At 38.3% G+C, this 25160-nt stretch overlaps 1 protein-coding gene across 6 annotated transcripts in view; it reads right to left on the reverse strand.

Annotated features, from left to right (window-relative positions):
* CadN (neural cadherin) overlaps window positions 1–25160 on the reverse strand; it is a 148538-nt gene that overhangs the window by 26329 nt on the left and 97049 nt on the right. For 4 of the 6 annotated variants that reach the window (XM_090175892.1, XM_090175893.1, XM_090175896.1 and 1 more), the window contains exons 15-21: window positions 24371–24486; window positions 15732–15896; window positions 11969–12293; window positions 10083–10343; window positions 9421–9650; window positions 7349–7991; window positions 2413–2913 (exon numbers count right to left, since the gene is read on the reverse strand). In XM_090175892.1, the coding sequence (XP_090032018.1) occupies window positions 2413–2913; window positions 7349–7991; window positions 9421–9650; window positions 10083–10343; window positions 11969–12293; window positions 15732–15896; window positions 24371–24486 (2241 nt within the window). Of the gene's footprint in view, window positions 1–2412; window positions 2914–7348; window positions 7992–9420; window positions 9651–10082; window positions 10344–11968; window positions 12294–15731; window positions 15897–16697; window positions 16863–24370; window positions 24487–25160 lie in introns of all 6 variants that reach the window. The other 2 variants (XM_090175898.1, XM_090175895.1) reach the window with 1 other exon arrangement.

Raw genomic sequence — 25160 nt, forward strand, 5'->3', positions numbered from 1 at the left:
TTTAACGATACGTCGTTAACTTTAGGTTAGTATACGATTTAAAATAATCGATTTCGGGAGCCGACGAAAAGGAGTGGCTTGGCTAAAAACGATCTTACAAAACTTTTTCATTCGTCGGCGCCCGCGAATCGATCCGAGCCCGCTACGAAAAAGCAGCTTCATTAAAATTTGACTGCAGTCGGCGAGCCCAAACCCGCCAGCTCCGATTAAAAGTGTCGCCTCCTACCGACATAAAAAGGGGAATTGAACCCGGTTTTAAGGGCCAAATATAATTTCACTTAAGGCAAAACACTTTCGGTGAAATATCACTCGCAGAGGAAAACAATTTCGCGGGTTTAAAACTTTCAAAAGAGTTGAAAAAAAAAGTAAATTTTCAATTAAGCGAACTTAAAATAATTTAAATAATTTGCGAATTCAGTAATTTCACTTTTTTTTCTAATTTTTTCCTTCAATGCTGCCTTAGAAGATAAAACGAAAACCCGAAATATTCACCGTCGCAGCATTTAAGGGTACCAAGAAATTATATAACTATACACTTGGAAATTATCTAAGGATGACGGACGGTCTTGATGATTTCCATAAAAATGGGAGTGGCTTTCAGTCGATATTTTCGTGGAAATAATATTTCTGAATATCTTTTTAACTATCTAAATAATTGATTTTAAGCGGAACAAGACTGGTGTCTCAAAGAACGCCATTGTGAGAATGGATCGGGGTTTCGTGCACCAATTATCTGGTAAGTATTTACTGGGCGAGTCTTCCCATTTTACTTAGCTTAGCTCCGCCTGATTCTCCGAGAGCATTAGCAGGCTTTGACATTCCAAGTGTAGACATACGTAACTTCCTTTTACAGAGCTAGGAGCAACCAACACAAGGAGAACGCAGCTAGCCTTTAAACACGAGATCGCCGTGTTGTGTAGAAATTTCATTGGACGAGCCTTTACGCTAAACATTTTACGGAAAGGGGAGAAGACAATTTTCGAATTTCCCCCTTCCGACGGCAGCAGGCGCTAAAGCGTCTAACCAATGAAAAATGTACGCAAGAAAATGCACGATTTTTGACGGGTTGCGTTCTCCTTGAGTGGGGTGCTGTGTTTGTTGCTCCTAGTTACAGAAGCAACGAAAAATATTTTAAGATTATTTTGGATTTCCTGGATTACATGAAAATAGGGTACTTTAGGGACCAAATCTCATTTTTATGGTAGTTTAGGGACCTTTACGAAAAACCGACTTTAGGGACTTGGTAGGAGCCCTGAAATTGTAAAATTATAGGATAATTTAAGGACTAAATTATCAATTTAAATGAGTTTTATAGGGTTAAAATCGAGGGGCAGCTTACTCCCCTCTCGTATGATTAAATCGTGATTAGATTAAATAAAACCTGTAGCTTTGGCTCTACAGATTAATAATGATTAAATCATGATTACATTTTTTATCGTGATTATTAGGATACCCTGTAGCAAAGTGATCTGCCCCTCGGTTAAAATATGGGAATACGGATCGGAAAATAAATTCTAAGTATTTTCGGATCTGCACCTTCTTTAATTCATTATTCTTCGAGAAAAATGACAACCTAAATTTAGTTCTGAATGCTTTGTAAATCTATAATTTTTATCAGTTGTGTTTTATGCGAATAGGCTAAAATATAGTAAATATAGGAACAAAAAATTAATTATAAGATTTTATAGGATAATTTAATAATAGGAAACCGGAATCCATACTTCTACTTGGAATGCTTATCCTGGCGTATCGCGTATGGTAAGATCACTGTGACGGCTTTGGCGCCGCCTATGAGAGAAAAAATCCCCTCTGCGCGCGCTCCCCTCTCACGTGGTTGTTTGTTAAGTTGACATAGTGACGTCCAAAAAACCGTCAGCCACATCGAGAAGAAAATCTGCCGCGATAAGCATTCCAAGTAGAGGTATGGATTCCTTTAGGAAAATACAGGGTGTGTAAAATAGGTTATGCAAAAAATTTAAAGAGTTAGTCTGTTTTTTCCCAATTTCCTACGATGAGTTAAAAGAGCGCCAGAGAGCTTCAAAGTGTGGCCTACTAGCCCCTGGAAGTAGGCTGCGACAAGTGCAAAACCAAGCAGCAGGGACTTTAAATACTGTTTAAGTTTACTTATTTAAGCTGGTTACTTCGATTTGTTTACCGAGTCCTTTTTTAGCTATCACGCGAACCCAAACCTTAATGTTCGCATTTCCCCGCTGCTTGGTTTCGCGCTTGTTGCAGCCTACTTCCAGGGGCTAGTAGGCCACACTTTGAAACGCTCTTTCCCTCATCGTAGGAAAATGAGGAAAAACTGGAACCCCCTACAGCTCCCTAAAATTTTTGCATAACATTTTAAAACACCCTGTATAAGAGCGCTGGAAGCCCTAGAAGATGTGGAGAGAGGTGTTTGTAGCTTACCCGAAATTCTGACGGAGCCAGAGTTGTATATGGCCTCTTCAGGAATCTCCTTGACAACGACAGTGACATTAGCGGGTACTTCCTGAGTGTGTACTCGGTCGTAGACCAAGAACCGGAGGAAATAGGTGCCGGCGCTGGTCACGTTCTTCATGGTGATCATGCCGGTCTCCTTGTTGAGCTCGAAGTTGGGGTGCACCGTGTGCGACTCCCAGAAGAAGGTCTTGTCCGGCAAATCCCAGTCGTCCAGGTCCTCAACGTGCACGCGGCCGATGGGCGTCGGCGGAGTGTCGCCTTTGAAGTTGTAGACGAAAATGTGTTTGCTGCCCGGATGCATCCGGTTGTCGTTGATGTCCCCGATGATGACCGTCAACGTCGAGGTGCCCGTCATGGCCGGATTGCCGCTGTCCTTGATCACGATGGGGACGTAGTACTCTTTGCGGTCTTCGCGGTCGAACTCCTCCAAAGAATGGACCTCAGCCATACCATCTCCGTTGGCGCCAGCTAATTTCAACGAAACCAAACTCGTCATAATACGCTCAGATTAGCCAAAAGAGTCACCCCAAGATAAACCACAGGGTTGCCACCAAATATTTAGATTAAAATTCCCTGTTTTCCCTGACTATTTTAAGAGATTTTCCCTGACTCTTAAGGCCAAAATTTTTATTTTATACTTTACTTTAATCAGAAGTTCATAAATTTAAACGGTCATATATTTCAGTAAAAAGGTTATTGCATTGTTGAAAAAATTAGCCAAACTTTCAAGGAAATGATAATCGTAGAATTTGTCATAGATCTAGAGTAAATATACCTTCAAAAAGTGCCCAGATAAAATTGAATTCCCTGACTTTTTACAAATTCTTAAAATTCCCTGACTTTTTAAGACCATTTTTAAATTCCCCGATTTCCCCGACGTGTGGCAACCCTGAACCAGATAATTATCAGGGTTGCCACAGATTTTCAATTTTCCCTGTATCCCTTACACTGCCACCTCATCTCTAGCTAAGTTTTCTTTGTTAGCGCGTCGATTACATGGTCACATATCTCCCTCCTGTAAGCGTTATGTCCTCCATACTGTTTAGTTAGGTTATAGTTTTTGGCTGGCATAGAATGGATTTAATTTTTTAAAAGTTTTATTTAACGTTTTGGTTTGAAGTAGACCCCGACGCCGCGAAATATCGACCGGCGGCGGCGATCCGGTGATTTTCCATCGGCGGCGGCGTGGATATGAAATTTCGTCTTATTTGCACTATCAAAGTAATAATTCAAATGCGATAAAGAACTACAGTTTCGTTAAAGCTGCAAAGAGACCGATTTCAATGGAAAATCTGGTAGCCCCCTTTAAAATATTATAAACCGTCGGCGGCGCAAAACAGAAACGATCGGCGTCATCGGCGGCGTCGTGGTCTAGTTTAAGGTTAATGTGATGTCAATCATGTTATGTTTTTTTTAATATTTACTTTAATTTCTAAAACTGTATATTATGCCCCTGTTACCAGTTTGCCGTATGGATTGGAAAAAATTTCGTATGTCATTTAATGTCTCTAAAATTCAGTCAAAATGTTTATATAGAGCTCGTTAATATCAAGAATGCATTTGGCTACTTAACCTGCTGATATTCGTGAATTTATTATTAATTAACGTATTTTTTAGTCTTTCGAACGTTTCCATAGCCCTTGGTCAAAATACCTCAAGACGTACTTGTATCATATTGAAAATGTTCTCGTGTTTGGGATAGTCTGTTCATGAATAGATTTACATGATGTGAAGCAGCTCAAATCTAGAATCAGGAATCGTATTTTACAATTTCGTCACGACCTCGAGTGGTCGGACATTTGCAAATTTTGCGTACGGGATTTTGAGTTTGAGAATGATTTCAAAAAGTTCTGATTTTGAGATTTCAAAGCGCGAATTTCCTGTTGATTTCATGATTTATAAAATCATTTTTCTCTAGAATGTACGTGATTTTTACGAATGTAAGATCTATCGCACGACCTATAGTACCTCTTTACTAATATGTATATGCTGGATTGAATTCAGTCCGTTTCGAGTCGGCGCTAAGCGAAGCTACGCTCACTCCGGTTCAATAAAGTCATTAATATTTAGATAAATTTTACGCGCAAATATACAAAATGAATTTATAGCTATAACGGTTCTCAGAGGCACTTAGGTACCGAAGCGCTTAGATAGAAAACGTTCTTGTAATGAAGTTGAGTCTAGACCAATTACTCGCAAACCAGACCAAAAGGTAATTTAAAGATACGATTGGAAGCATCCAAATTGACAAGGGTTACAAAAGCCCAAAGGTAGAAGGCGAGCGGTATATTTTACAAGCGAAAGTTAGGCTTCCGAGGTCCCAAATTAACTCGTACCAATCCATTTCTTATTCAAGTGGTACTAAAATCAATAGTAAAGGGCTTCGCCTTATACATTCAAGTACGTACTTCAGTCCCAGAATTCATAAAATAATTTAAAAGAATGAACACTACTTCCAAATGAGCCTATACCGTATTTAGCGTCGTCAGTCAACCAACTCAAGTAATCACTTTCCAAGTTTCCATAGTGATTTTAATATTCTAAAAATGCTATTTCCCACGAGGCATTTCGCGACTTTACCGAATACAATAAACTTGAAAGCGCGATCGAGAATCGTAGTATGAAATATTTAAACTAATTAATACTTAAAATTCCCTCGATACTTTAAATCGACGTACTTTCGCAATGAATATTGACGTTGGAACATCGCCTCGGTTCTCCTTAAACGAATAACAAAATAGGCTTATTTTTAGACACCGCGGCGTGGCTTCAAAGAGTGATTTAGCAGCCATCTTGTTCCGGTAGAAAGGATAAAGTTAAATGGGGCGAAATGTTTGGCGTCATTAGAAAAATATTCCAAAGTAACAATCTGATATGGCCATGTTCTTCCTAGCCGCGAACCAAGGCGCCTTTCGCGAATGGGCGCGTAGGCGAAACCGTCATTAAGGGTTCCAATATCGAGTCAAATTTCGGAACCTTAATTGCGGTCATTTTTAATCAGAGGAAGCCTTGTTTTAAAGGCGCGTTTCTCTCGGCGGAATAATGATGAAGAATGAAAAACATTTAATTGCTCTTCGCGGGGACAACGTAATGACCCCAAAAATCATTTTCCCACAAACGGAAACTTTAGTTACGAGTAGCCGAAATGGCTAAATAATACTATTAGCGTCGCTAAATACTTAAAAAAAATATATATTTGGAAATTGCGTTCTCAAGGGTCGTGGGGAACTCGAAAACGTAGGAGTTTAGATTATAAGCATTGAAGTTGCGTTTACTAGAGAGAGCTTAACCCGTCAATTTAAGTCAAAGCCAGTGTCATAAATTGTAATCTTTTGGCTTTCATCAGTTTCATATAAAATGAAATTCATCTTAAAGGTTTTCAAACTTTAGAAAAAAGCAAATTATGTGTTTAATTATCGACCATTTGCGTTAGAAAACGTATATTAGAGACATTTCGCAAAGCACCCTAGAAGTTTAAACAATAAACATTCTTTAAAATCGGTTTGTAATTGAATTTTTACAAATTGCACACCTTTCATGCTTGAGTTGGAAAATGATAATTATTAATATTTTTATTATTTATTTTCACGTGACTGCCAACGTTGTTGTTCAAACTTCTAGAGTTTTATGGTATTTTCTTGAAGCCTAACCTCACTGGTCAAAAGTTTTGCCAATTTTGTTGGTGAAGACGGTTCACACTGAGACACGTTTCCAAGTTATCTAGATAAGTAAATACTAGTAAATCTTAAAAACAAATATCTATACTACTATAAAATGTAAATTTACATTAATTAACTTATTTAATATTAAAATTATCATTTAGGTTTGTGTAATGATAAGTTTGGTTACAAAATATTTTCGTTAAGGTAAGAATCGAAAACAAAATTTTCAAACTTGGCCAACTAATGCATTAACTTTGACCGGTTTACCGCCCCAAAACCTTATTTGGAGCGATATTGTTGACCAGTGATTCTCATTAGAGCGTTCTATAAAATCGGTGTGGTGTGCTTTCCCCCTTTTGAGTTCGGAGGAGGTGAAGGTTTGGCCAGTTTTTCGTGTGAGAGAAAAATATTTATCTGGCAAACCTGTAAGAAATTGAGAGCAGTCGATTTTTAGGAGTAGCGTAGTTGCTAGCCTAGGCTTCACTCATTTCCGGCTTTCCGCGCCGTTTTTCTTATTTTAAATGATTTTTGTAATAAATGTCTGATGGCAAATAAGCAAAATAATAGTCCCAAATTAGTCACTGGGTTTAAAAAGAAACTTACAAGGAGACATCCCGAAGTGTAACCCACCGATTTTGTTCAAACTCGGGGGATTGGTAGACCTTCATGTATCATGAAAAATCCTATAGGTAATTTATTCAATGGGCAACCGTTTTGCCAAACATACTTCAACACTTCCCACCTACAACTCCTAAAAGGTAAGTCTCTAAAATATTCATATAAAGACAGGACATAAGCCGAATTCTCTTAAACAAAGAATAACAAATGTTGTTAGTCCTGCTGAACTAGCTCTATAGTCTGTATGAAACGTTTGGCCGGTTTTGGGCCGATTTTATAGAACGCTCTATCGCGGCTCCGGGTATAAAGTTCTAAGGGCTCCACGAGATTTTGAGCTGCGCTATGATAGAATTAGTTTCGACAGAAAATTTTTAAATACCGAACTTTTTTTCACGCGAGGGTTCTACGATAAATTTCAAACTGAAATGGGGTTCGACTGTCACCGACGTAAGCGTCCATCGTGTCGAAAGACGTCAGTTTTAGGGGACCAATCATTTTGATTATTTCAATTTATTTAGCTAATTAATAAATGGTAATGTAAACTAAATAATTGTAAGGATAGCCTAAACAAACTAAACTTTGGCCCTTGAAAGTCGAGTTGAAAAACAAAAGACAAAACTCACCAGCATCGTGACGGACGCTGAAGTAGGTTTTGATAAAATCGTTATTCTTCTCATCAAGCCTGAAGGTGAATGGCGGTCCGTTGCCCTTGGAGCGGTCATCGTCGTCCGTGGCCAGGATCTCCTCGACCTTCCGGGCGGGCTGGTGTTCGGGGATGACGGGCCGGTAGTCTTTCATGAATCGAGGTGCGTTGTCGTTGATATCGGTGACCACGACGGTCAGCGTGGCGGTGGCCGTTCGCGGAGGAGTGCCGTCGTCGATGGCCAAGATGCGCACTTGGTGGCGGAAGGCCAGTTCTCGGTCCAGCTTGCGTTGGATCTTGACCACTCCGTCGGGGTTTATTTTGAATTGCCTCTTCTTGTCGGAGCTGCGGTCGATGGCGTATTTGACTTGGGACTTGCCACCCTGATCCGGGTCGGTGGCGTAAAATTGCGCCAAGGTCCGCCCGACTTCGGCGTCCTCCGGGATAGGAACTTCAATGTTTGATTTGTTGAATTCGGGCTTGTTGTCGTTGATGTCTCGAAGGCGCACGCGCACTTTAGCGTGGTCCGAGTGCGCGTCATCCAGCGATTCTCCGCCGTGATCGCTTACTTGAATCGTTATGTTGAAACCGTACCGTTGTTGAGTGTCTTCGTAATCCAAACCCTAGCCGATAAAACGGACATAGTTACTCGCAAAAATTCACATTTCTTCCAGGCCCGAGTGTATAGGATTATTCTTTCGAGTGTATAGGATTATTCTTTCGAGTGTATAGGATTATTCTTTCGAGTGTATAGGATTATTCTTTCGAGTGTATAGGATTATTCTTTCGAGTGTATAGGATTATTCTTTCGAGTGTATAGGATTATTCTTTCGAGTGTATAGGATTATTCTTTCGAGTGTATAGGATTATTCTTTCGAGTGTATAGGATTATTCTTTCGAGTGTATAGGATTATTCTTTCGAGTGTATAGGATTATTCTTTCGAGTGTATAGGATTATTCTTTCGAGTGTATAGGATTATTCTTTCGAGTGTATAGGATTATTCTTTCGAGTGTATAGGATTATTCTTTCGAGTGTATAGGATTATTCTTTCGAGTGGATAGGATTATTCTTTCGAGTGGATAGGATTATTCTTTCGAGTGGATAGGATTATTCTTTCGAGTGTATAGGATTATTCTTTCGAGTGGATAGGATTATTCTTTCGAGTGGATAGGATTATTCTTTCGAGTGGATAGGATTATTCTTTCGAGTGGATAGGATTATTCTTTCGAGTGGATAGGATTATTCTTTCGAGTGGATAGGATTATTCTTTCGAGTGGATAGGATTATTCTTTCGAGTGGATAGGATTATTCTTTCGAGTGGACAGGATTATTCTTTCGAGTGGACAGGATTATTCTTTCGAGTGGACAGGATTATTCTTTCGAGTGGACAGGATTATTCTTTCGAGTGTATAGGATTATTCTTTCGAGTGGATAGGATTATTCTTTCGAGTGGATAGGATTATTCTTTCGAGTGGATAGGATTATTCTTTCGATTGTACAGGATTATTCTTTCGAGTGTACAGGATTATTCTTTCGAGTGTACAGGATTATTCTTTCGAGTGTACAGGATTATTCTTTCGAGTGTATAGGATTATTCTTTCGAGTGGATAGGATTATTCTTTCGAGTGTATAGGATTATTCTTTCGAGTGTACAGGATTATTCTTTCGAGTGTATAGGATTATTCTTTCGAGTGTACAGGATTATTCTTTCGAGTGTATAGGATTATTCTTTCGATTGTACAGGATTATTCTTTCGAGTGGATAGGATTATTCTTTCGAGTGGATAGGATTATTCTTTCGAGTGGATAGGATTATTCTTTCGAGTGGATAGGATTATTCTTTCGAGTGTATAGGATTATTCTTTCGAGTGAATAGGATTATTTGAAATGTATAAGATTATTACTTGAAATGTATAGGAATATTTCAGCTTAATATAGCAAATAACGCTTTAAAATATGTATTTTTTAAGTTACGTAGTGATAGTTCATAAAATAAAGGATTTGACCGAAATGATAGGATCGCCGGGATGACAGTGAAGGGGAAAAACTCACCTTGGCCACTTTGAGTGATCCAGTACCATCAGAATTGGTAACCATGGTGAATTTGTCGGCGCCAAAGGTATTGGGAATGACCTTGTAGCTGAATCTGTTGGTTTCCAGCAAATCCCCGTCATTGACGGACACGACCAGAATGGGAGTCTCGGGTATACTGTCCCCTTCCGTCTCATCCACTTCCACGTACCAGTCTTCCTTGGTGAACTCCGGAGGCATATCGTTGATATCTAGTCAACGACAAAAGTTTTTGGGTTTGAATTTTCGCCGCCATCTTAAGGTGTATCGCCAGCGCCAGCAAAACCTTAGTGAGCGATTTGCGAACTATCCTAACTTTTAAAATCCCGCAATTTAGGCTTAGGTCTCCTATAACTGGATCGCGCCGCGCGTGCAAAAAAAACAACAACAAATCTTTCGCGTCTTCAGCAGCGCGCGCTTTTAAATTGTTTTACAATTTGAATCAAGCAGGGAGTGTCTCACCGATTTCTCACCAGGTGTCGCAGCGCACGCGCGCTTTTCCATTTCCCGAAATTTCTTTATTTGATTAAAAATGAACCACTTAATATTTTTTGACGCGGTTTTCGCCATAAATTTTAGTTTTTAACGGCTTATAGGGCTATCTAACCGGTTAGCACTTGACCTTTCCCCTTTAATGGACGTACCTTTAATTTTGATGGTGGCAGTCCCGGTGCCTTTTTGACCACCTCCATCCATGGCAACAACTTTAATGGTATACTCAGGATTGGTTTCTCGATCGAGACAGCAAACAGCGGTGGATATCACACCGGTGTCTTCTTCAATCTTGAATATAAGCTCGCCATTTTCGTTCACTTGGTTCTGTTCTATGGAGTACTTGAGTTTGGCGTTGCTGCTCTCGTTGGGGTCGTCGTAGTCCGTCGCTGTCATCGTCATGACAGTCATATCTGCGAATGGAGGAAGAATGGTTAGGCGGGATGACTTTCAATTAAATTCAGGTTACCCCCCAAAAGTAGTAGAAAATATTTTCAATGAGAATACTACTAAAAATTGTCTACCAAAAGAAATCATCCACTAGTGTTACCGTATTTGGAAAATATAAGTGAAAACGTGTCTAGATTGCTAAGAAAACATAATCAGGGATTCAGGATTAGTACAAAATTTCCGAAATTAAATTCCCTGACATTTCCAGGTTTTCCCTGACCAAATTGCTAAATTTCCCTGACCATTTTTTGTAGAATAAATTAATGTTTTAAGGGTAAAATCTTGGAAAATATTTATTACAGAATTTAATACATCTTTCAAAAGAGTATTTGCCGGATTTTTTTGGGATCATTTTACAATTCTCTTACTTTTTTGGACCATTTTAAAATTCCCTGACTATTCCCTGGCCATTTGGAATCATTTTCAAATTCCCTGACCTTTTGGAAACATTTTCAAATTCCCTGACTTTTCCAGGTGTTCCAGTTCGTGTACGAACCCTGATAATGTAACTAATTAATAGAGGTGGTGTAAATTTAAAAAGTATTTTCGGACGGGCGAAACAAAGCGCCCTCTACGGAAAATATTTGTGGGACATGAATATAGTATAAAAACAGGAAATATTGAAAATGGCCCGGCTGTACATATTTGGAGTTCTAATAATGATTGCATGTTGAATTTTGATGAACCGGAAATTTGGTTTAGAGAGGGTAATTTGTTTAAACACCGTTTCGGAGAATCTGTTTATATTAATAATGCTATTAAAAAACCGATGAATCTAAATAATGGGTTTGAGGATGCGAAATGTTGGGGAAAGGTAGATAACAAATATCTGTATAAAAACAGTAAGGGAGAGAAAGAGTTGGGTCTCCTCTGTAGGTCCAGTAATTTATTTGGAATTTTGCGCATGATCTCTGATTATATTTACAGTGTATGATTGATGTATTTACAGGGCCCCCACTCAAATCTTCAATTTTTTAATAGGAAAAATTGGATTATATTTCTAAAAATATAGGACTTTATAGGACTATTTTTACAAAATTATAGGATTTTATAGGACTATATATGCTATTTAATTTACTAACTTTATGCATTTAAAAACAATCTATATTTAGAGAAATAAATCTTTGTTTTTACTTAAAAATAGAAACTATTTAACCATTTTATCACAAAAATATACTAGTAGATAACCATGTTAACAATAACAAAAGTATAGACTAGAATGACTTGGTATAGGAATTTATCCTATAGCTAAATCTAGCAATTTCACTGGGTGGTTGGATTTGAAAAGGGCAAAATTATAGGATTTTTGGGGGATTTTGCTAAAAATATAGGATGTTATAGGACATTTTTGAAAATATAGGATTTTATAGGAATTATAGGACCTCTGGGGGCTCTGTATTTATATAGTTTGTTGTCGTTTTTAATGTTTAGTTGCTTTGACCAAGACCTTCGGGTTGAAAGCTCAGTGTTGTAAGTATTGGGTACTATACACCCCAATAAATTTCCTTAGATCCACGCGTGTCTCTCTCAATTTTCAAATACAAATTTTAGTTACTTTTAAAAGGACGACAGTTTACGCGAAACTTACCCGAAGTGCCATTTTCGGTGACGTTTCCGACGTAAATAGCGTACGGGAAGAACGGGGCGTTGTCGTTGATGTCCTTGAGGTTGACCAGGACATCGGCGTATCCGACCAGACCATTTCCGCCCTCGTCCTCGGCGAAGACGGTGAAGCGCCATTGCGATCGGCCGTGCGGCAAGTCGCGGTCCAGCGGTTTCAGAACGTAGATCTCTCCGGTGGTCGAATTGATGGCGAATTTGCTATTGGCGTGGTCATCGTCGTCCACGCCTTGACCAGTCAGAAAGTAGACGATTTGAGGAAGGCGATCCCGATCGCCGTCGGTCGCTGTCACCTGCGCGCGACCACAAAACGGAGTTGTAGCGAAACGTCACCTCAACTTGGATTTGCTACGAATCACCTTTATTTTATTTAAAGGTCATTCATTTGGGGTTTAGTCATTGCGGGTTACGTTTATGTACAACGCCGCGAGTTTGAAAAATCAAGTTGCTTTAAGTCAATAAATTCAGTGTTCCTAAAAAGCCACCTTTTTGGATTTTTGTCCAGGCCAGTGGCCAATACTGGCTAATTGGCAAATTGTGTAAAATAGTAGCTAATAGTGGCTAATAAAGAAAATAGGCCCTTTGAAAAGAGAATAAGTTGAAAATCTAATTAATAGTTAACAATAATAAACTTTTGAACTTATTAATTTTCACTTATTTATTTGTTACAAATGAAAAATAATAAAATATAAAATAATAATAAATATTTACCGCCAAACTAGCCCAAATTCTGGCAACTATGTGTATTTGTATTTTATAGCCCAAAATTCAAACATTTTTATGTTGAAATCTTAATAATAGTAAAAAATGTATTTACCACTATTTGCCACCTGGTATTTACCACCTCGGAACACTGAATGAAGTTATTCTATTTTTAAAATTTAAGTTTAAGTTTAAGTTTTTTCGTGTATGTTAACTAATGTTAACTATTAAAAAGAATTAACTGTACAAGTCATCCCTGTTAAGTACGAAAGCGCCAGAAAAAAATTATATGGACTGGAAATTCTTTTAAACTGAAATCCTTTCCTATCAGACCCTAGCACGTAAAAATTAAAATGCTATGAAAGAAGATTTTTCCGTTAGTACATATAAACGTATCCTTTAGAAAACGACCAAGTTATCTATTTTAAAAGATCGATATTAAATTTTCGTCGCTTCTCTGGGAGCTAAATGCAACGGAACATTTCTGATAAAAATCTGTATAAACTTTTTTCTAGGCCCCGAAATTCGGGCAAAATTTAAAAGAATAGAAAGTTGAAAAAAATCGATCTAATAAAACAGACAAAATCGATGAAACTTCGTTATCAACGAAGCTTTTTTCGATATTTAAATACGGGGGTAAAATGTGATAAAAATGGGGTTTTGTGTCGGGGCCGGGTGAGGGGCAGTAGGCTGGCTTAATTTATGCAAAACAAATACATAAAATGCACTACATACAACGCTATAGACGTATATGATGCCGACGTTCAATAAATATATATGGCATGCGTTTGTACGGACATTTATATGCAAAAATTGAACGATAATTACTTCATTCTCATGCCATAAAATACGGAACATGCCAGATTAAATTTTACTTTTTAAGTACGATATAATTACCCGAAGTTTCTCGGTTCAAAATCGCATCAATTAATTCGAATTACGCAAAACACGGTTGACTAAAACGAGGGCATGTCACAATGGTTTAGTGTTTATATTTGGTTTAAGGAATAAACTTCAAAAAAGAGAAAAAAAACAGGTTTTTAAACTAAATTAGTTTTTTTGGCGAATAATTAAAAACATGGTTACGAAGTTACTCTCAAACTGGAGGATTATGTACAAGTTGACTGTTTAATTGTTTTAAATAGATTCACAGTAGCTCGCCTGGAAACGTCAATGGCTATAATTTATAAAAATGTGTTCACAATATGTAAAATGAGCTTAAGTCACTAGTCATTGAATGTAAGTTCTAAAATGTAGTGGCTTGTAGAAAATGTTCTTCATAGCGTTGCTATGTTCTAAAATGTTCCGCTACATGCCTTTGAATTGTAATGTTCTAAAATGCTCAGTTACAATCCTTCGCGTTTTTATGTTCTGCTACAAGCCTTCGTGTCCTAATGTTCTAAAATGTTCTGCTACAAGCCTTTGCATTATGTTCTAAAATGTTCAGTTACAATCCTTCGCGTTCTTATGTTCTTCTACAAGCCTTTGCGTTCTAATGCTCTAAAACGTTCAGTAACAATCCTTTGCGTTCCATTCTAAAATGTTTTGCTACACGCTTTTGCATTCTTATGTTCAGCTACATGGCTTTGTGTTATAATGTTCTACTCAGAACCATCGCGTTTTAATGCTTTAAAACGTTCTGCTAAGAGCCACTGCGTTCTATGTTCTGCTAAAAACCATTATGTCCTAACGTTTAAGAATGTTCTGCTAAGAACCATTGGGTTCTAATGTTTAAAATGTTCTGCAAAGAACCATTGCGTTCTATGTTTTAAAATGTTCTGCTAAGAACCATTGCGTTCTAATGTTTTAAAATACTCTGCTAAGAACCATTGCGTTCTAATGTTTTAAAATGTTCTGCTAAAAACCATTGCGTTCTAATGTTTTAAAATGTTCTGCTAAAAACCATTGCGTTCTAATGTTTTAAAATGCTCTGCTAAGAACCATTGCGTTCTAATGTTTTAAAATGCTCTGCTAAGAACCATTGCGTTCTAATGTTTTAAAATGCTCTGCTAAGAACCATTGCGTTCTAATGTTTTAAAATGCTCTGCTAAGAACCATTGCGTTCTAATGTTTTAAAATGCTCTGCTAAGAACCATTGCGTTCTAATGTTTTAAAATGCTCTGCTAAGAACCATTACGTTCTTATGTTTTAAAATGTTCTGCAAAGAAGCATTGCGTTCTAATGTTTTAAAATGCTCTACTAAGAACCATTGCGTTCTAATGTTTTAAAATGTTCTGCAAAGAACCATTGCGTTCTACTGTTTTAAAATATGCCAAGAACCATTTCGTTCTGATGTTTTATAACGTTCTGCTAAAAACCATTGCATTCTAATGTTTTAAAATGTTCTGCACAGAACCATTGCGTTCTAATGTTTTAAAATGCTCTGCTAAGAACCATTGCGTTCTTATGTTTTAAAATGTTCTGCAAAGAACCATTGCGTTCTTATGTTTTAAAATGTTCTGCAAAGAACCATTGCGTTCTAATGTTTTAAAATGCTCTGCTAAGAACCATTGCGTTCTAATGTTTTAAAATGTTCTGCAAAGAACCATTGCGTTCTAATGTTTTAAAATGTTCTGCAAAGAACCATTGCGTTCTAATGTTTTAAAATGTTCTGCAAAGAACCATTGCGTTCTAATGTTTTAAAATGTTCTGCAAAGAACCATTGCGTTCTAACGTTCTAAAATGCTCTGCTAAGAACCATTGCGTTCTAATGTTCTAAAATGTTCTGCCAAGTCCCATTACACGTTCTAAAATGTCAAAATGTTAAGTTAAAACGTGAAATAAAGAGCTTTCTCTGAATGTAAGCGAACTGAATGTATATAAGGTGGAATGGCGAGCTACTGATTTAACGACAAATCTGAGGTTATAAAAATAAAACTGAGTAGATGAAAATAATGGGGGACTTTATAAATAACGCCGGATAAGTTAATTGATCGGTTTTGTAGGGAATGGTAAAAGCGGCGACGAAGGAGCAGATTTGGTGGTAGATTTGTTTGTTTCGTCGTGTTGACGTGTCGTGGTTATTATACCTGAAGAATGCGTTTGGGCAAACCGTCGGACTCCTCTTCGAAAATGGTCGTTTCGTAGGACGTTTCGTCGAACTTAGGCGGAAGATCGTTGATGTCCTTAATGTGGATGCGGACAAAAGTCGAGTTCTCGTGCAAGGTGTCCGAAGCCACGAGCGTTAGGTTGTACTACACAGATCGCAACATGAAATGGATTCGCGGCCAGAGCGGAAATTCACATAAAAAAATAAATAAATCGTGCCAACAAAATAAATCATCATGCATTTCTCATTGTGGTTTCGGACAAGATAATCACCAAAGTTCCCCTCTCTCTCCGCGAGAGGAACCCGGAATAGGGAATAAATGTAATATAAATAATAAAAACAACAAAAAACCCGAAGTAATGATACCAGATTTACTGGGCATAACGTGACAAAGCACGATTACATGCATTGTTTGAGTCGTTATTCGTTCTCGTGGAAAAAAGATCAAATGATTTAGTATAATGATTGAGATTCTAGTTCCACGCGTTACCAAGGAAACTTGAAGTTTCAAAAATGGTTAATTGGTGTTCTAGCCTACCAAGCCTTGAAATTTATGAGATAATTCTTTCAACCTACGAGAGGCTTCGTAGCGTAGAAATACGAAACTTTTTTCCACGAGACAAAACGATGAACCGCCAAACAAAAGAAGCGGTTTATATCAAACCCGAGGCTATAAATATAATAATAACCATGCTTAAATATAAAACTACACTGATATATATATAATGAACGTCAAAGGAGTTTCGTTCTTTCAAATTAAAACAACGAAAGCTGTAAGGGTTAAAATAAAAGGTCATCAAATGACAAATAAACACAACAAGGGGAACTGCCAAAGAGCGCAAACGTAAAAAAGAGAATCACCATTAAGTGGCGTAGTGAGAGGATTGGTCAGAGTTTACCAGAATGAAAGGGGGTATCGGGGTGGGGGAGGTAGTGATCACATGACCTGTAAGACTCGTTTGGGCAGGTTGCGGTCATCCTCCTCCGTGATCTGAGTCTCGTAGGTCGGCCGGTCAAACAGCGGCGGGTTGTCATTCACATCTTTCACGTGGATGACAACTGTCGTGTGGTTTTCGTTAAGGTTGTCGGACGCGACCAACCGTAGCTTGTACTTCGTAGTGACAACGTCAGGATTGGGATATGGCGGGGGATAGATTCGCTCGTTTCATTATATTACAAAGCGTAGGACACGAAAAAGCTAAGACGGAAAAACGCTGCACCGAACAACTGGAATGTTATTCTCCCAAATCTTCTCGTTAAGCTACTGGATTATCGTTTGCCAAAGTCGGCTACATTACCTTAGCTAGCTTATCTCGTTGCTCAATAGGTGGCTCAATGGTACCTATCTCAATAATCGCGTCTGCTCGACTAGTCTTTAACAATATTTCATCGAATTTAAATAGTGCTAAGAATCATTGTATATTAATGAGACACTACAAGACAGATGGGGTGGCGGAGTGGTTAGCACTTTCGCCTCGCAGCAAGAGGAGCCGGGTTCGATCCCAGCTTGTGGCACTGGGTGAAAACTCGGAACAACTCCTTCTGCGTTGAGTTTGCAAGTTCTCTCCCCACTGGTTTAAGGGGTTTTCCCCCGAGTTCTTCGGTTTCCCCTTCCATAAAAACTTGTCTAGGTTAACGGTAATAGTTAGTGTAGGGAGCTGTTGGCTCGATCTCGTGGCATGAAGGGCTGGCCACCACCCTCCTACGCATTGTAACCCGGCCACCTGAATTAAGGGCTTCAAAAGTCGCATGATGACTTAGGCCTAAGGTGGTGCCTTGGGTATTAGCCTAGCTAGCTGATTATTAGATAAACCGTGGAATTGGCCTTTCTATAAAGTAAAATTGGCCTTATTGTTTAGATGTATCGGGCGCGTCACTCGTTACGTAGAAGTGACGTTTCACTATGATAGCCAATAGACGCTAGCATTAAACTTCTTATTCAGATGTTCCACGCGCTCTTTAATATTTTAGTGCAAATGTGCTCGAGCGATTTCGCGCGTGCTCCCCGAAAAAAAAACAACGCGCGAGCCTTTAACGCTAAAATATTGAGCGCGTGGAACATTTTAACAAGTTGAACAAGACACGAAATAAAATTCGACGAGTCGCCTTTTTTATAAAGATCTAAGCTTCAAAACTGAACTGAACTCCTACGTATCTCGTGACGAAAGCGATACATTAAAACAAGTTCGGCAAGCGTAATGACTTTATAGAAAGGGTTACTGAAATAATAACATACTTTATGATTAACATTATTTCAATTTATAAATAAAATAAGTTAATATTCCTTATGGAAATGAAGATTCAAATAAGATTGCTAGATTCTGTCATAAGTGTTGACAAGTATAACGAATAGTTTTCATAAACTGCTTGAACATTCCAATTGTTGAACAAGATATTTACTAGTTCACGTAAAACATTCAGGTAAAAAAAACGTATGACATTCTTAAGGTTAGTAAGATGATCAATTGAAATCCAATTTTGTAACTTTCTCAAGATAATAAATTTAAATCGAGTTAGAAAATTGGGTTTCGTTACGATCATACAAATTAAAAACAAAACAGGACTTTAAACCATTTTTATATGCCTACATTAAAAGTAAGATCCACATCTAAAAAATTGGTCCATGTTATAGCGTGATTAAGGTATTTCTGTCGTTTCTACAAAATTTAATGTTTCCATAAAACGATTTCTGTGTTTTTTTTTTAAGAATTTTGCTTTTAAAGGGGAACGGTCAAGCTTTAACCAGTTAGATAGCCCTATAGCCGCGACACCTGGTGAGAAGTCGGTGAGACAGAAAAACAACGTAAAAGCGCGCGATGCTGAAGACGCAAAAAAATTGTTTCGCACGCGCGGCGCGTTCCAGTTATAAGAGACTTAAGCCTAAATTGCGCGATTTTAAAAGTCAGGATAGTTCGCAAATCGCTCATACGGGGTTAGGGGCGCTGGCGGCAGCCCCTAAGATGGCGGAGAAAATTCAAACCCAAACACCTGGCGTTATTTTTCGTTTCAACTTTTTGGGCCGAAAGCTGTTCAAGACAAAAAAGGTACGTGTTAGTATATTGAACATCTTGTTAATCTTTTGATACGGAAATAAGGCCATATTTGGAAAAGCTTGGCCGTTCCCCTTTAAGGAGCAATTTAAGTTGAGTAACTACGTAGAACCTTACGTTAGAGCTATAAAATAATACGAGAACTGAAATTAGTTTATAGTTTCGTAGTAATAAAAGTACGGATAAAAGCTTTAAAAGATAATTTCGGAAACTTCGCTTTGACGTGAGCGCATACCCTGGGAGCATTGAAGAGGCTTAGATCAGCTCGCGTTATCTATCTACTATATCCGGGGATAAAAGTCAATTTCGCCGAAACTTGGGCAAACTTTGGACTTCCATAGGAAATCTTCAATTTCAACATCACCAGCGCGCAAAACGGAAGCAAACTTTTCCACGGCCCTCCGGGTATTTGGGAATTTTAAGATTTCAAGAAAGAGGATAATACGCTTGAAAACCAAACCGCAGAAATAGAATAGGTCCAGGAAGAAACAATATGGGCCTGGAACAGTTTATAGAGGTTTCACACCATTCATGGTTTACCACTGCTTTTCCGAATCAAATTCCTCTGACTATTCCAGGTTTTCCCCGATCATCTCCTAACATTTTCCCCGACTTAATTTGTGCTAAAATTTTGAATATTCTAACCTGCATTTTAATGAAGTTTCTTATTAACAACCGAAATAAAATTTCACCGACTTTTCGACAAATCCCACTGATAAATCTCCAAATCCAACAATAAATCGAGCGATAAATCTCCAAATCCCACTGAAATCCCGTGATAAATCTCCAAATCCCACTGAAATCCCACGATAAATCTCCAAATCCCACTGAAATCCCACGATAAATCTACAAATCCAACAATAAATCGAGCGATAAATCTCCAAATCCCACTGAAATCCCGCGATAAATCTCCAAATCCCACTGAAATCCCGCGATAAATCTCCAAATCCAACAATAAATCGAGCGATAAATCTCCAAATCCCACTGAAATCCCGCGATAAATATCCAAATCCCACTGAAATCCCGCGATAAATATCCAAATCCCACGATAAATCTACAAATCCAACAATAAATCCCGCGATAAATCTCCAAATCCCACGGGAAATCATGAAATCTCGAATTTCAAAATCCCGTACACATTTTGAGTGAATGTCCGACCCCGGGAACAAACCCGACTACGACAGGACGATCGCGTAACGCGTTCACAACGAGCGTTTAGAAGGCGACCAAAACCTCACGGAGGCGGTTAAAAAGATAAAAGGCAGCAACCGGAAAGGAGAAAGAGAGTAGCGTCTTTGATCTGGAATCCCGGATCCTTCTCCGTCATATGGCAAAACCAGCTTATGTACACTGGCAAGTTTCACGTCCGGATCTCTCCGTTACCGCCCCATCCGCCGAGCGTCGATTATGAACGAGCACGGCCGTAGGTAGCGTGGCTAAGCCTAATCAAGTAAAACTTTCCAGAAACTTCTGTTTCGAGGAATTAGCTAGCGCGGGTAGTCGGCCAATTAGCGTCGAAAGGGGCGGGGAGGGTACAAAACGAGGATAAAGGTAACGACCCCCCCGACGATATTCTTCCCAACCTTTAGGTAAACAGCGCCAATTGAAAAGACTAGCGGGAGTTTTCTTAATTAGTTCGGAGATCCCCCGCTGGAAGGCGGCCATCAGCGGATGACGCGCTGCAAATTCATTATTGGTCTTTTCTCTCTAACAGCGTCGCCAAATTATGGCCAAGTAAGTGTGATGTTAAGTGACGCGGCTGCGACAACTTGATTAGGGCTCGAAGAATGTCCGCGACCCGAAAGGTTTGTTGTTTCGGTAAAGGACCGGCCTCGTTAGCGACTCGCTGTACTCTAATAAACCCTTTTGACGCTATTGCCAATACTAAGTACCTACATTTTATTTATAGACCGTTTACGATCTTTGCGATAAAACCGAACTACTTTAGAACATGTATTTTGAGATTTTTAAGAATGCCAAGATAGTCAATCTCCTTAGAAATACTAACAAGGAGACATCCCGAAGTGTAACCCACCGATTTTGTTCAAACTCGGGGATTGGTACACGTTCATGTATGATGAAAAATCCTAGAGGGAATTTATTCAATGGGCAACCGTTTTTCCATGGCAACGAAAAATGTTTTTGATAATACAAAATATAAAATTTTTCCATTAAAAATAACATGGGATTTTGAACTTCGGGATGTCTCATTGTAAGTTTCACACGTCGGGTCTACCATGGATCAAGAATCTAAGGGGACCCACTGGTCAGGCTTTAAAAAGCACGCGTTAATACTGTGAATAGGAGAACCACGGTTAATTTTAGTTCATTGTAGACAAACTTGGTGTCGCTGAAGACTATTTTCGACGTAGTTTCGGAGAGAAGCGGGAGCGTTCAAGTTCAATTTTGACAAAATGGCGCCGTTGTTGTCGCTTAAATGATTAGGCTTAGTAAGTTATTTATTATTTTTAAAAATGGTTTTATAAAAGTGTAAGTAATGGTATTTAACCATTGCATTAAGTAAAAATAACCAGTAAGCCGCGTATGGATGAGGTTTTATTAACCATAATCACTGGAATCCATTTCATTTCTCTACTTAAAAGAAATTAATGAACTTTCTCAAACGTTTTGTCGCCTAAGCCCCGACTAAGCCTCTCGTAGTGATGGTTGAACAGAATTCTTGAGGCGCTTCAAAATGGCTGGTGCCTGGTGTACCTCAGCACGGCCAACTTTGATTTCTCGCGCATCTCTCGCGCTACAGCGGCCATCTCATTCGTTGACGTTTCTGTGTTAACCTATGAGCAAAAGATGTGTATGACGTCAGCGCCCCTAGCGGATTATTATTTTTAGTATAGTTTTTACATTGAAGACAATATAACCACCGAGCGTGGCGCTGACCTCCTACACATTATAGTACAGTTTATAGGGGGAAAATCCTTGCTCGCGGAATTTCGACGAATGTGTTGGCCGTAGTAGCGCGAACAGCGCGTGATCAAAGTTGGCCGTGACCTCAGTAAGCCTTCCGATTTAGACCACGCCTACCGTGTCAAAATATAAAAAGGAGCCTTTAGGCCTAACGATGATTTTTTGCGTCTACGTTCGCCATCGAGACGTAAAAACCAGTCTTTAATTAAAAACGAAACCATTAACGTTAACTCAGTACACCATAAAAAGCGCCACCAAGTGACTTAGTTTAAAACTAACTGTTTGTTAAATAAATAAAGTTAGAAACTTAAAATGAAAAACGTACTTAACAGGGGTAAATGGGATCCATTTCCAACCTTAGTTTTGAATCTCGGAAAAACAGAAAGGCGATGAAATTTCAAATTTAAGTGTAAAAGCCCATGGCCGTCAATTATGTTTTAAGTGGCCTGTAGAGATTTTAGAAATAGGGGTGGGGGGGGGGACAAAAAATAAATCCCAACAACAACTAAAGAAGAAGGTTGAAATGGGGCTTACGGACCTGTCGACAATTTCCGTAAAAATAAAGGTAAACTTTTCAAGCGGACTTATCGCTTCGGAAAATGGTTCGTTGCGAAAATAAACTCTTTTTATTCTCAAATATGGATTTCAGGAGATTTAGTTAAAGCGGCGATAAATAAAAGAAAACAAGATTCAGGTTTCACCCGATAAAAAGACCCTTATGTAAAAAAGGTTTTTTCTTATTTTTTGGTAACATCGCTTTGTACTTAAAGTAATATTAAGTATATGTTTTCAACCACTCCATGTCAGTTGAAAGGCCTACCTCGAACTACACTTTTGAAGGGGCTGATTGCAGGGGGGGTTTGTAATGGTGTAGATCCGGACAGCTCGATGTGGCATAAATGCCTCTTCAATACAATATTACGAAGATAATACCACTGCGGGTCAGTGTAACGTCCAGCCTCAAACTCAGTGACCACAGTTCCTATATTTTTCTTGATAAATCTCCTTTAAAGATTATAAAATATTCTGTGGTCACCCTGCAAACTTCACTTTGAAGGGACGGAGGTGGTTTGTAATGGTGTAGCTCCGGACAGCTCGGGGTTGTGATAAAAGTATTGACAATACAATATTACGAAGATAATAGGACGTAATGGTTGGGCATAATCTACATATTAAATGGAATGGGGAGGTCCAATTCGCTTGTAGATAGCATCAAAATATTGCTGGCTCCATAAACAAAAGGATATTGATTTTGATACAGCCGATATTCGCGAACAATCTTAGCTGAAAGACTGATAGGAGTTGGTTGCTATTGGTTACTCTACAGCCATTACTTTTTAAAACCTGCGCCTTATTTTGATATTTTAAAATTAAGGGATTTCTAACAAATTTCTGGATTTTTAAAAAATATTTCTGAAGTCACAGTGTACTGGACGAATATCTTTGATCACTTAGAAAAACCATATTATTCACCAAATTTCACATTTTCCCACCAGATTTAACAAAACTTAGGGTAATTGGCGCTAGTTACGTTAGTAGGAGATTTTTTCAATTAATTAAAGGGGAACGGCCAAGCTTTCCAAATATGGCCTTATTTCCGTATCAAAAGATTAACAAGACGTTCAATATACTAACACGTACCTTATTTTATCTTGAAAAAATAGCTTTTGGTCCAAAAATTGAAACGAAAAATAACGCCCGGTGTTTGGGTTTGAATATTCGCCGCCATCTTAGGGGCTGCCGCCAGCGCCCCTAACCCCGTATGAGCGATTTGCGAACTATCCTAACTTTTAAAATCGCGCAATTTAGGTTAGGGTCTCTTATAACTGGAACGCGCCGCGCGTGCAAAACAAATTTTTTGCGTCTTCAGCAGCGCGCGCTTTTACGTGGTTTTTCTGTCTCACCGACTTCTCACCAGGTGTCGCGGCGGACGCGCGCTTTTCGATTTCCCGAAATTTCTTTATTTTATTAAAAATTAACCACTCAATATTATTTGATGCGGTTTTCGCCATAAATTTTGGTTTTTAATGGGCTATAGGGATATCTAACTGGTTAAAGCTTGACCGTTCCCCTTGAACTAAACTGAGTGCACGCAAAGTTTATACCGCAGTAATTAACATAATTGAATATTTAATTTGTTATATTAAAATTAAAATCATTAGTAACTTAAATCGTTTCTTACATGGACCAATTTAGTAGTCTAGTACAACGGTTCCCAATTTTATTTTGCTATGGAACCCTAAATGATCCACCTAATTCTTGCGGAACCCCAACTCCTTTCTTTTAAAGACTCTTGACACAAACAAAGATGGCCGCGCTGCGAATTCTCGGAACCCCTGTGACCCTTCCACGGAACCCCAGGGTTCCGCGGAACACCTTTTGGGAACCGCTCTTCTAGTAGATCAATATAAATGGCCTAATTTCTAAAGTTAAATTGCCAATAACTCGGAAAAGTCTTATTAGAGCTTTCAAGTTATTGGCGTAAAAATATTGCATTTAATGAGGCAAATTAATCTAATTTGCATAAGAGAAAGATAAATATATGAATATTCCTATTCGCGAAAATTATTATTCCTTTGAGGGTTACAAATGAGGTGAAATAGGGAAATGCACTTTGCGGCGAAGCGTGAATGAAGTCACATACCTCTTTCCTAGTTTCGTAGTCCAACGGACCTGCTACAAAGATGGCGCCAGTCTCGTTCTTAACCGCGAATGCGCCACCTATATTGCCCTGCGTAATCTCGTACCGAATCCTCGAAGCTGAAAAAAAAAACAGACGAAACCAAAATTATAATTCTTCACCTAACTGACAATATCAAAAATTATTTATTGTTAATTTGGTTGGTACTTAGCAGGGTTCGAAAACAACAAACCCGATCCAAAACAATCCACCTCATAAAAAAACCCACTTTAAAATCTCAGATTTTAAATGAAAAACCTACTAGTTCAATGTGCAATGACCAATTTAATATAATCTTAGACTGAATTGTAATGTGATACAGACTTTACAAAGTTAACTTGAAATTTAAAACTTGGTTCCGCTTTGCAGTATCTGTATAATTTTATAAGCTTTTCTGCCTTTTCTGATCCAAGTCGGTTTTTTAGTTTTGACCAAACGTGGCCGAATGATGAAAATTTTCTTTATTTAGCAGGGCTAGACATAAGACATCTCTAATTTCTCTTAGTTTAAATTTTTTCGCAATATCGTCTTATACAAATATGGAAATAGTATACTAAATTAAAAAAACCCACTCAAATGAAGAAGCCCAAGAAAAACCCACTGGCTACTTCGCATAGCAACAATGGTTTTAGTTTAACCGAGAATATGAAACAACTATTTTATGATACCTTTTAGACGTAGAAAACTAAAATTATAAATTAAAACATCAAATATATTAAATATTTTAGCTTCTTTAAAATAATATTAGATCAAA

Source organism: Leiobunum rupestre, chromosome 5, assembly GCF_980474605.1.
Source record: "Leiobunum rupestre chromosome 5, qqLeiRupe1.1.hap1, whole genome shotgun sequence".
Lineage (NCBI taxonomy): Eukaryota > Metazoa > Arthropoda > Arachnida > Opiliones > Sclerosomatidae > Leiobunum > Leiobunum rupestre.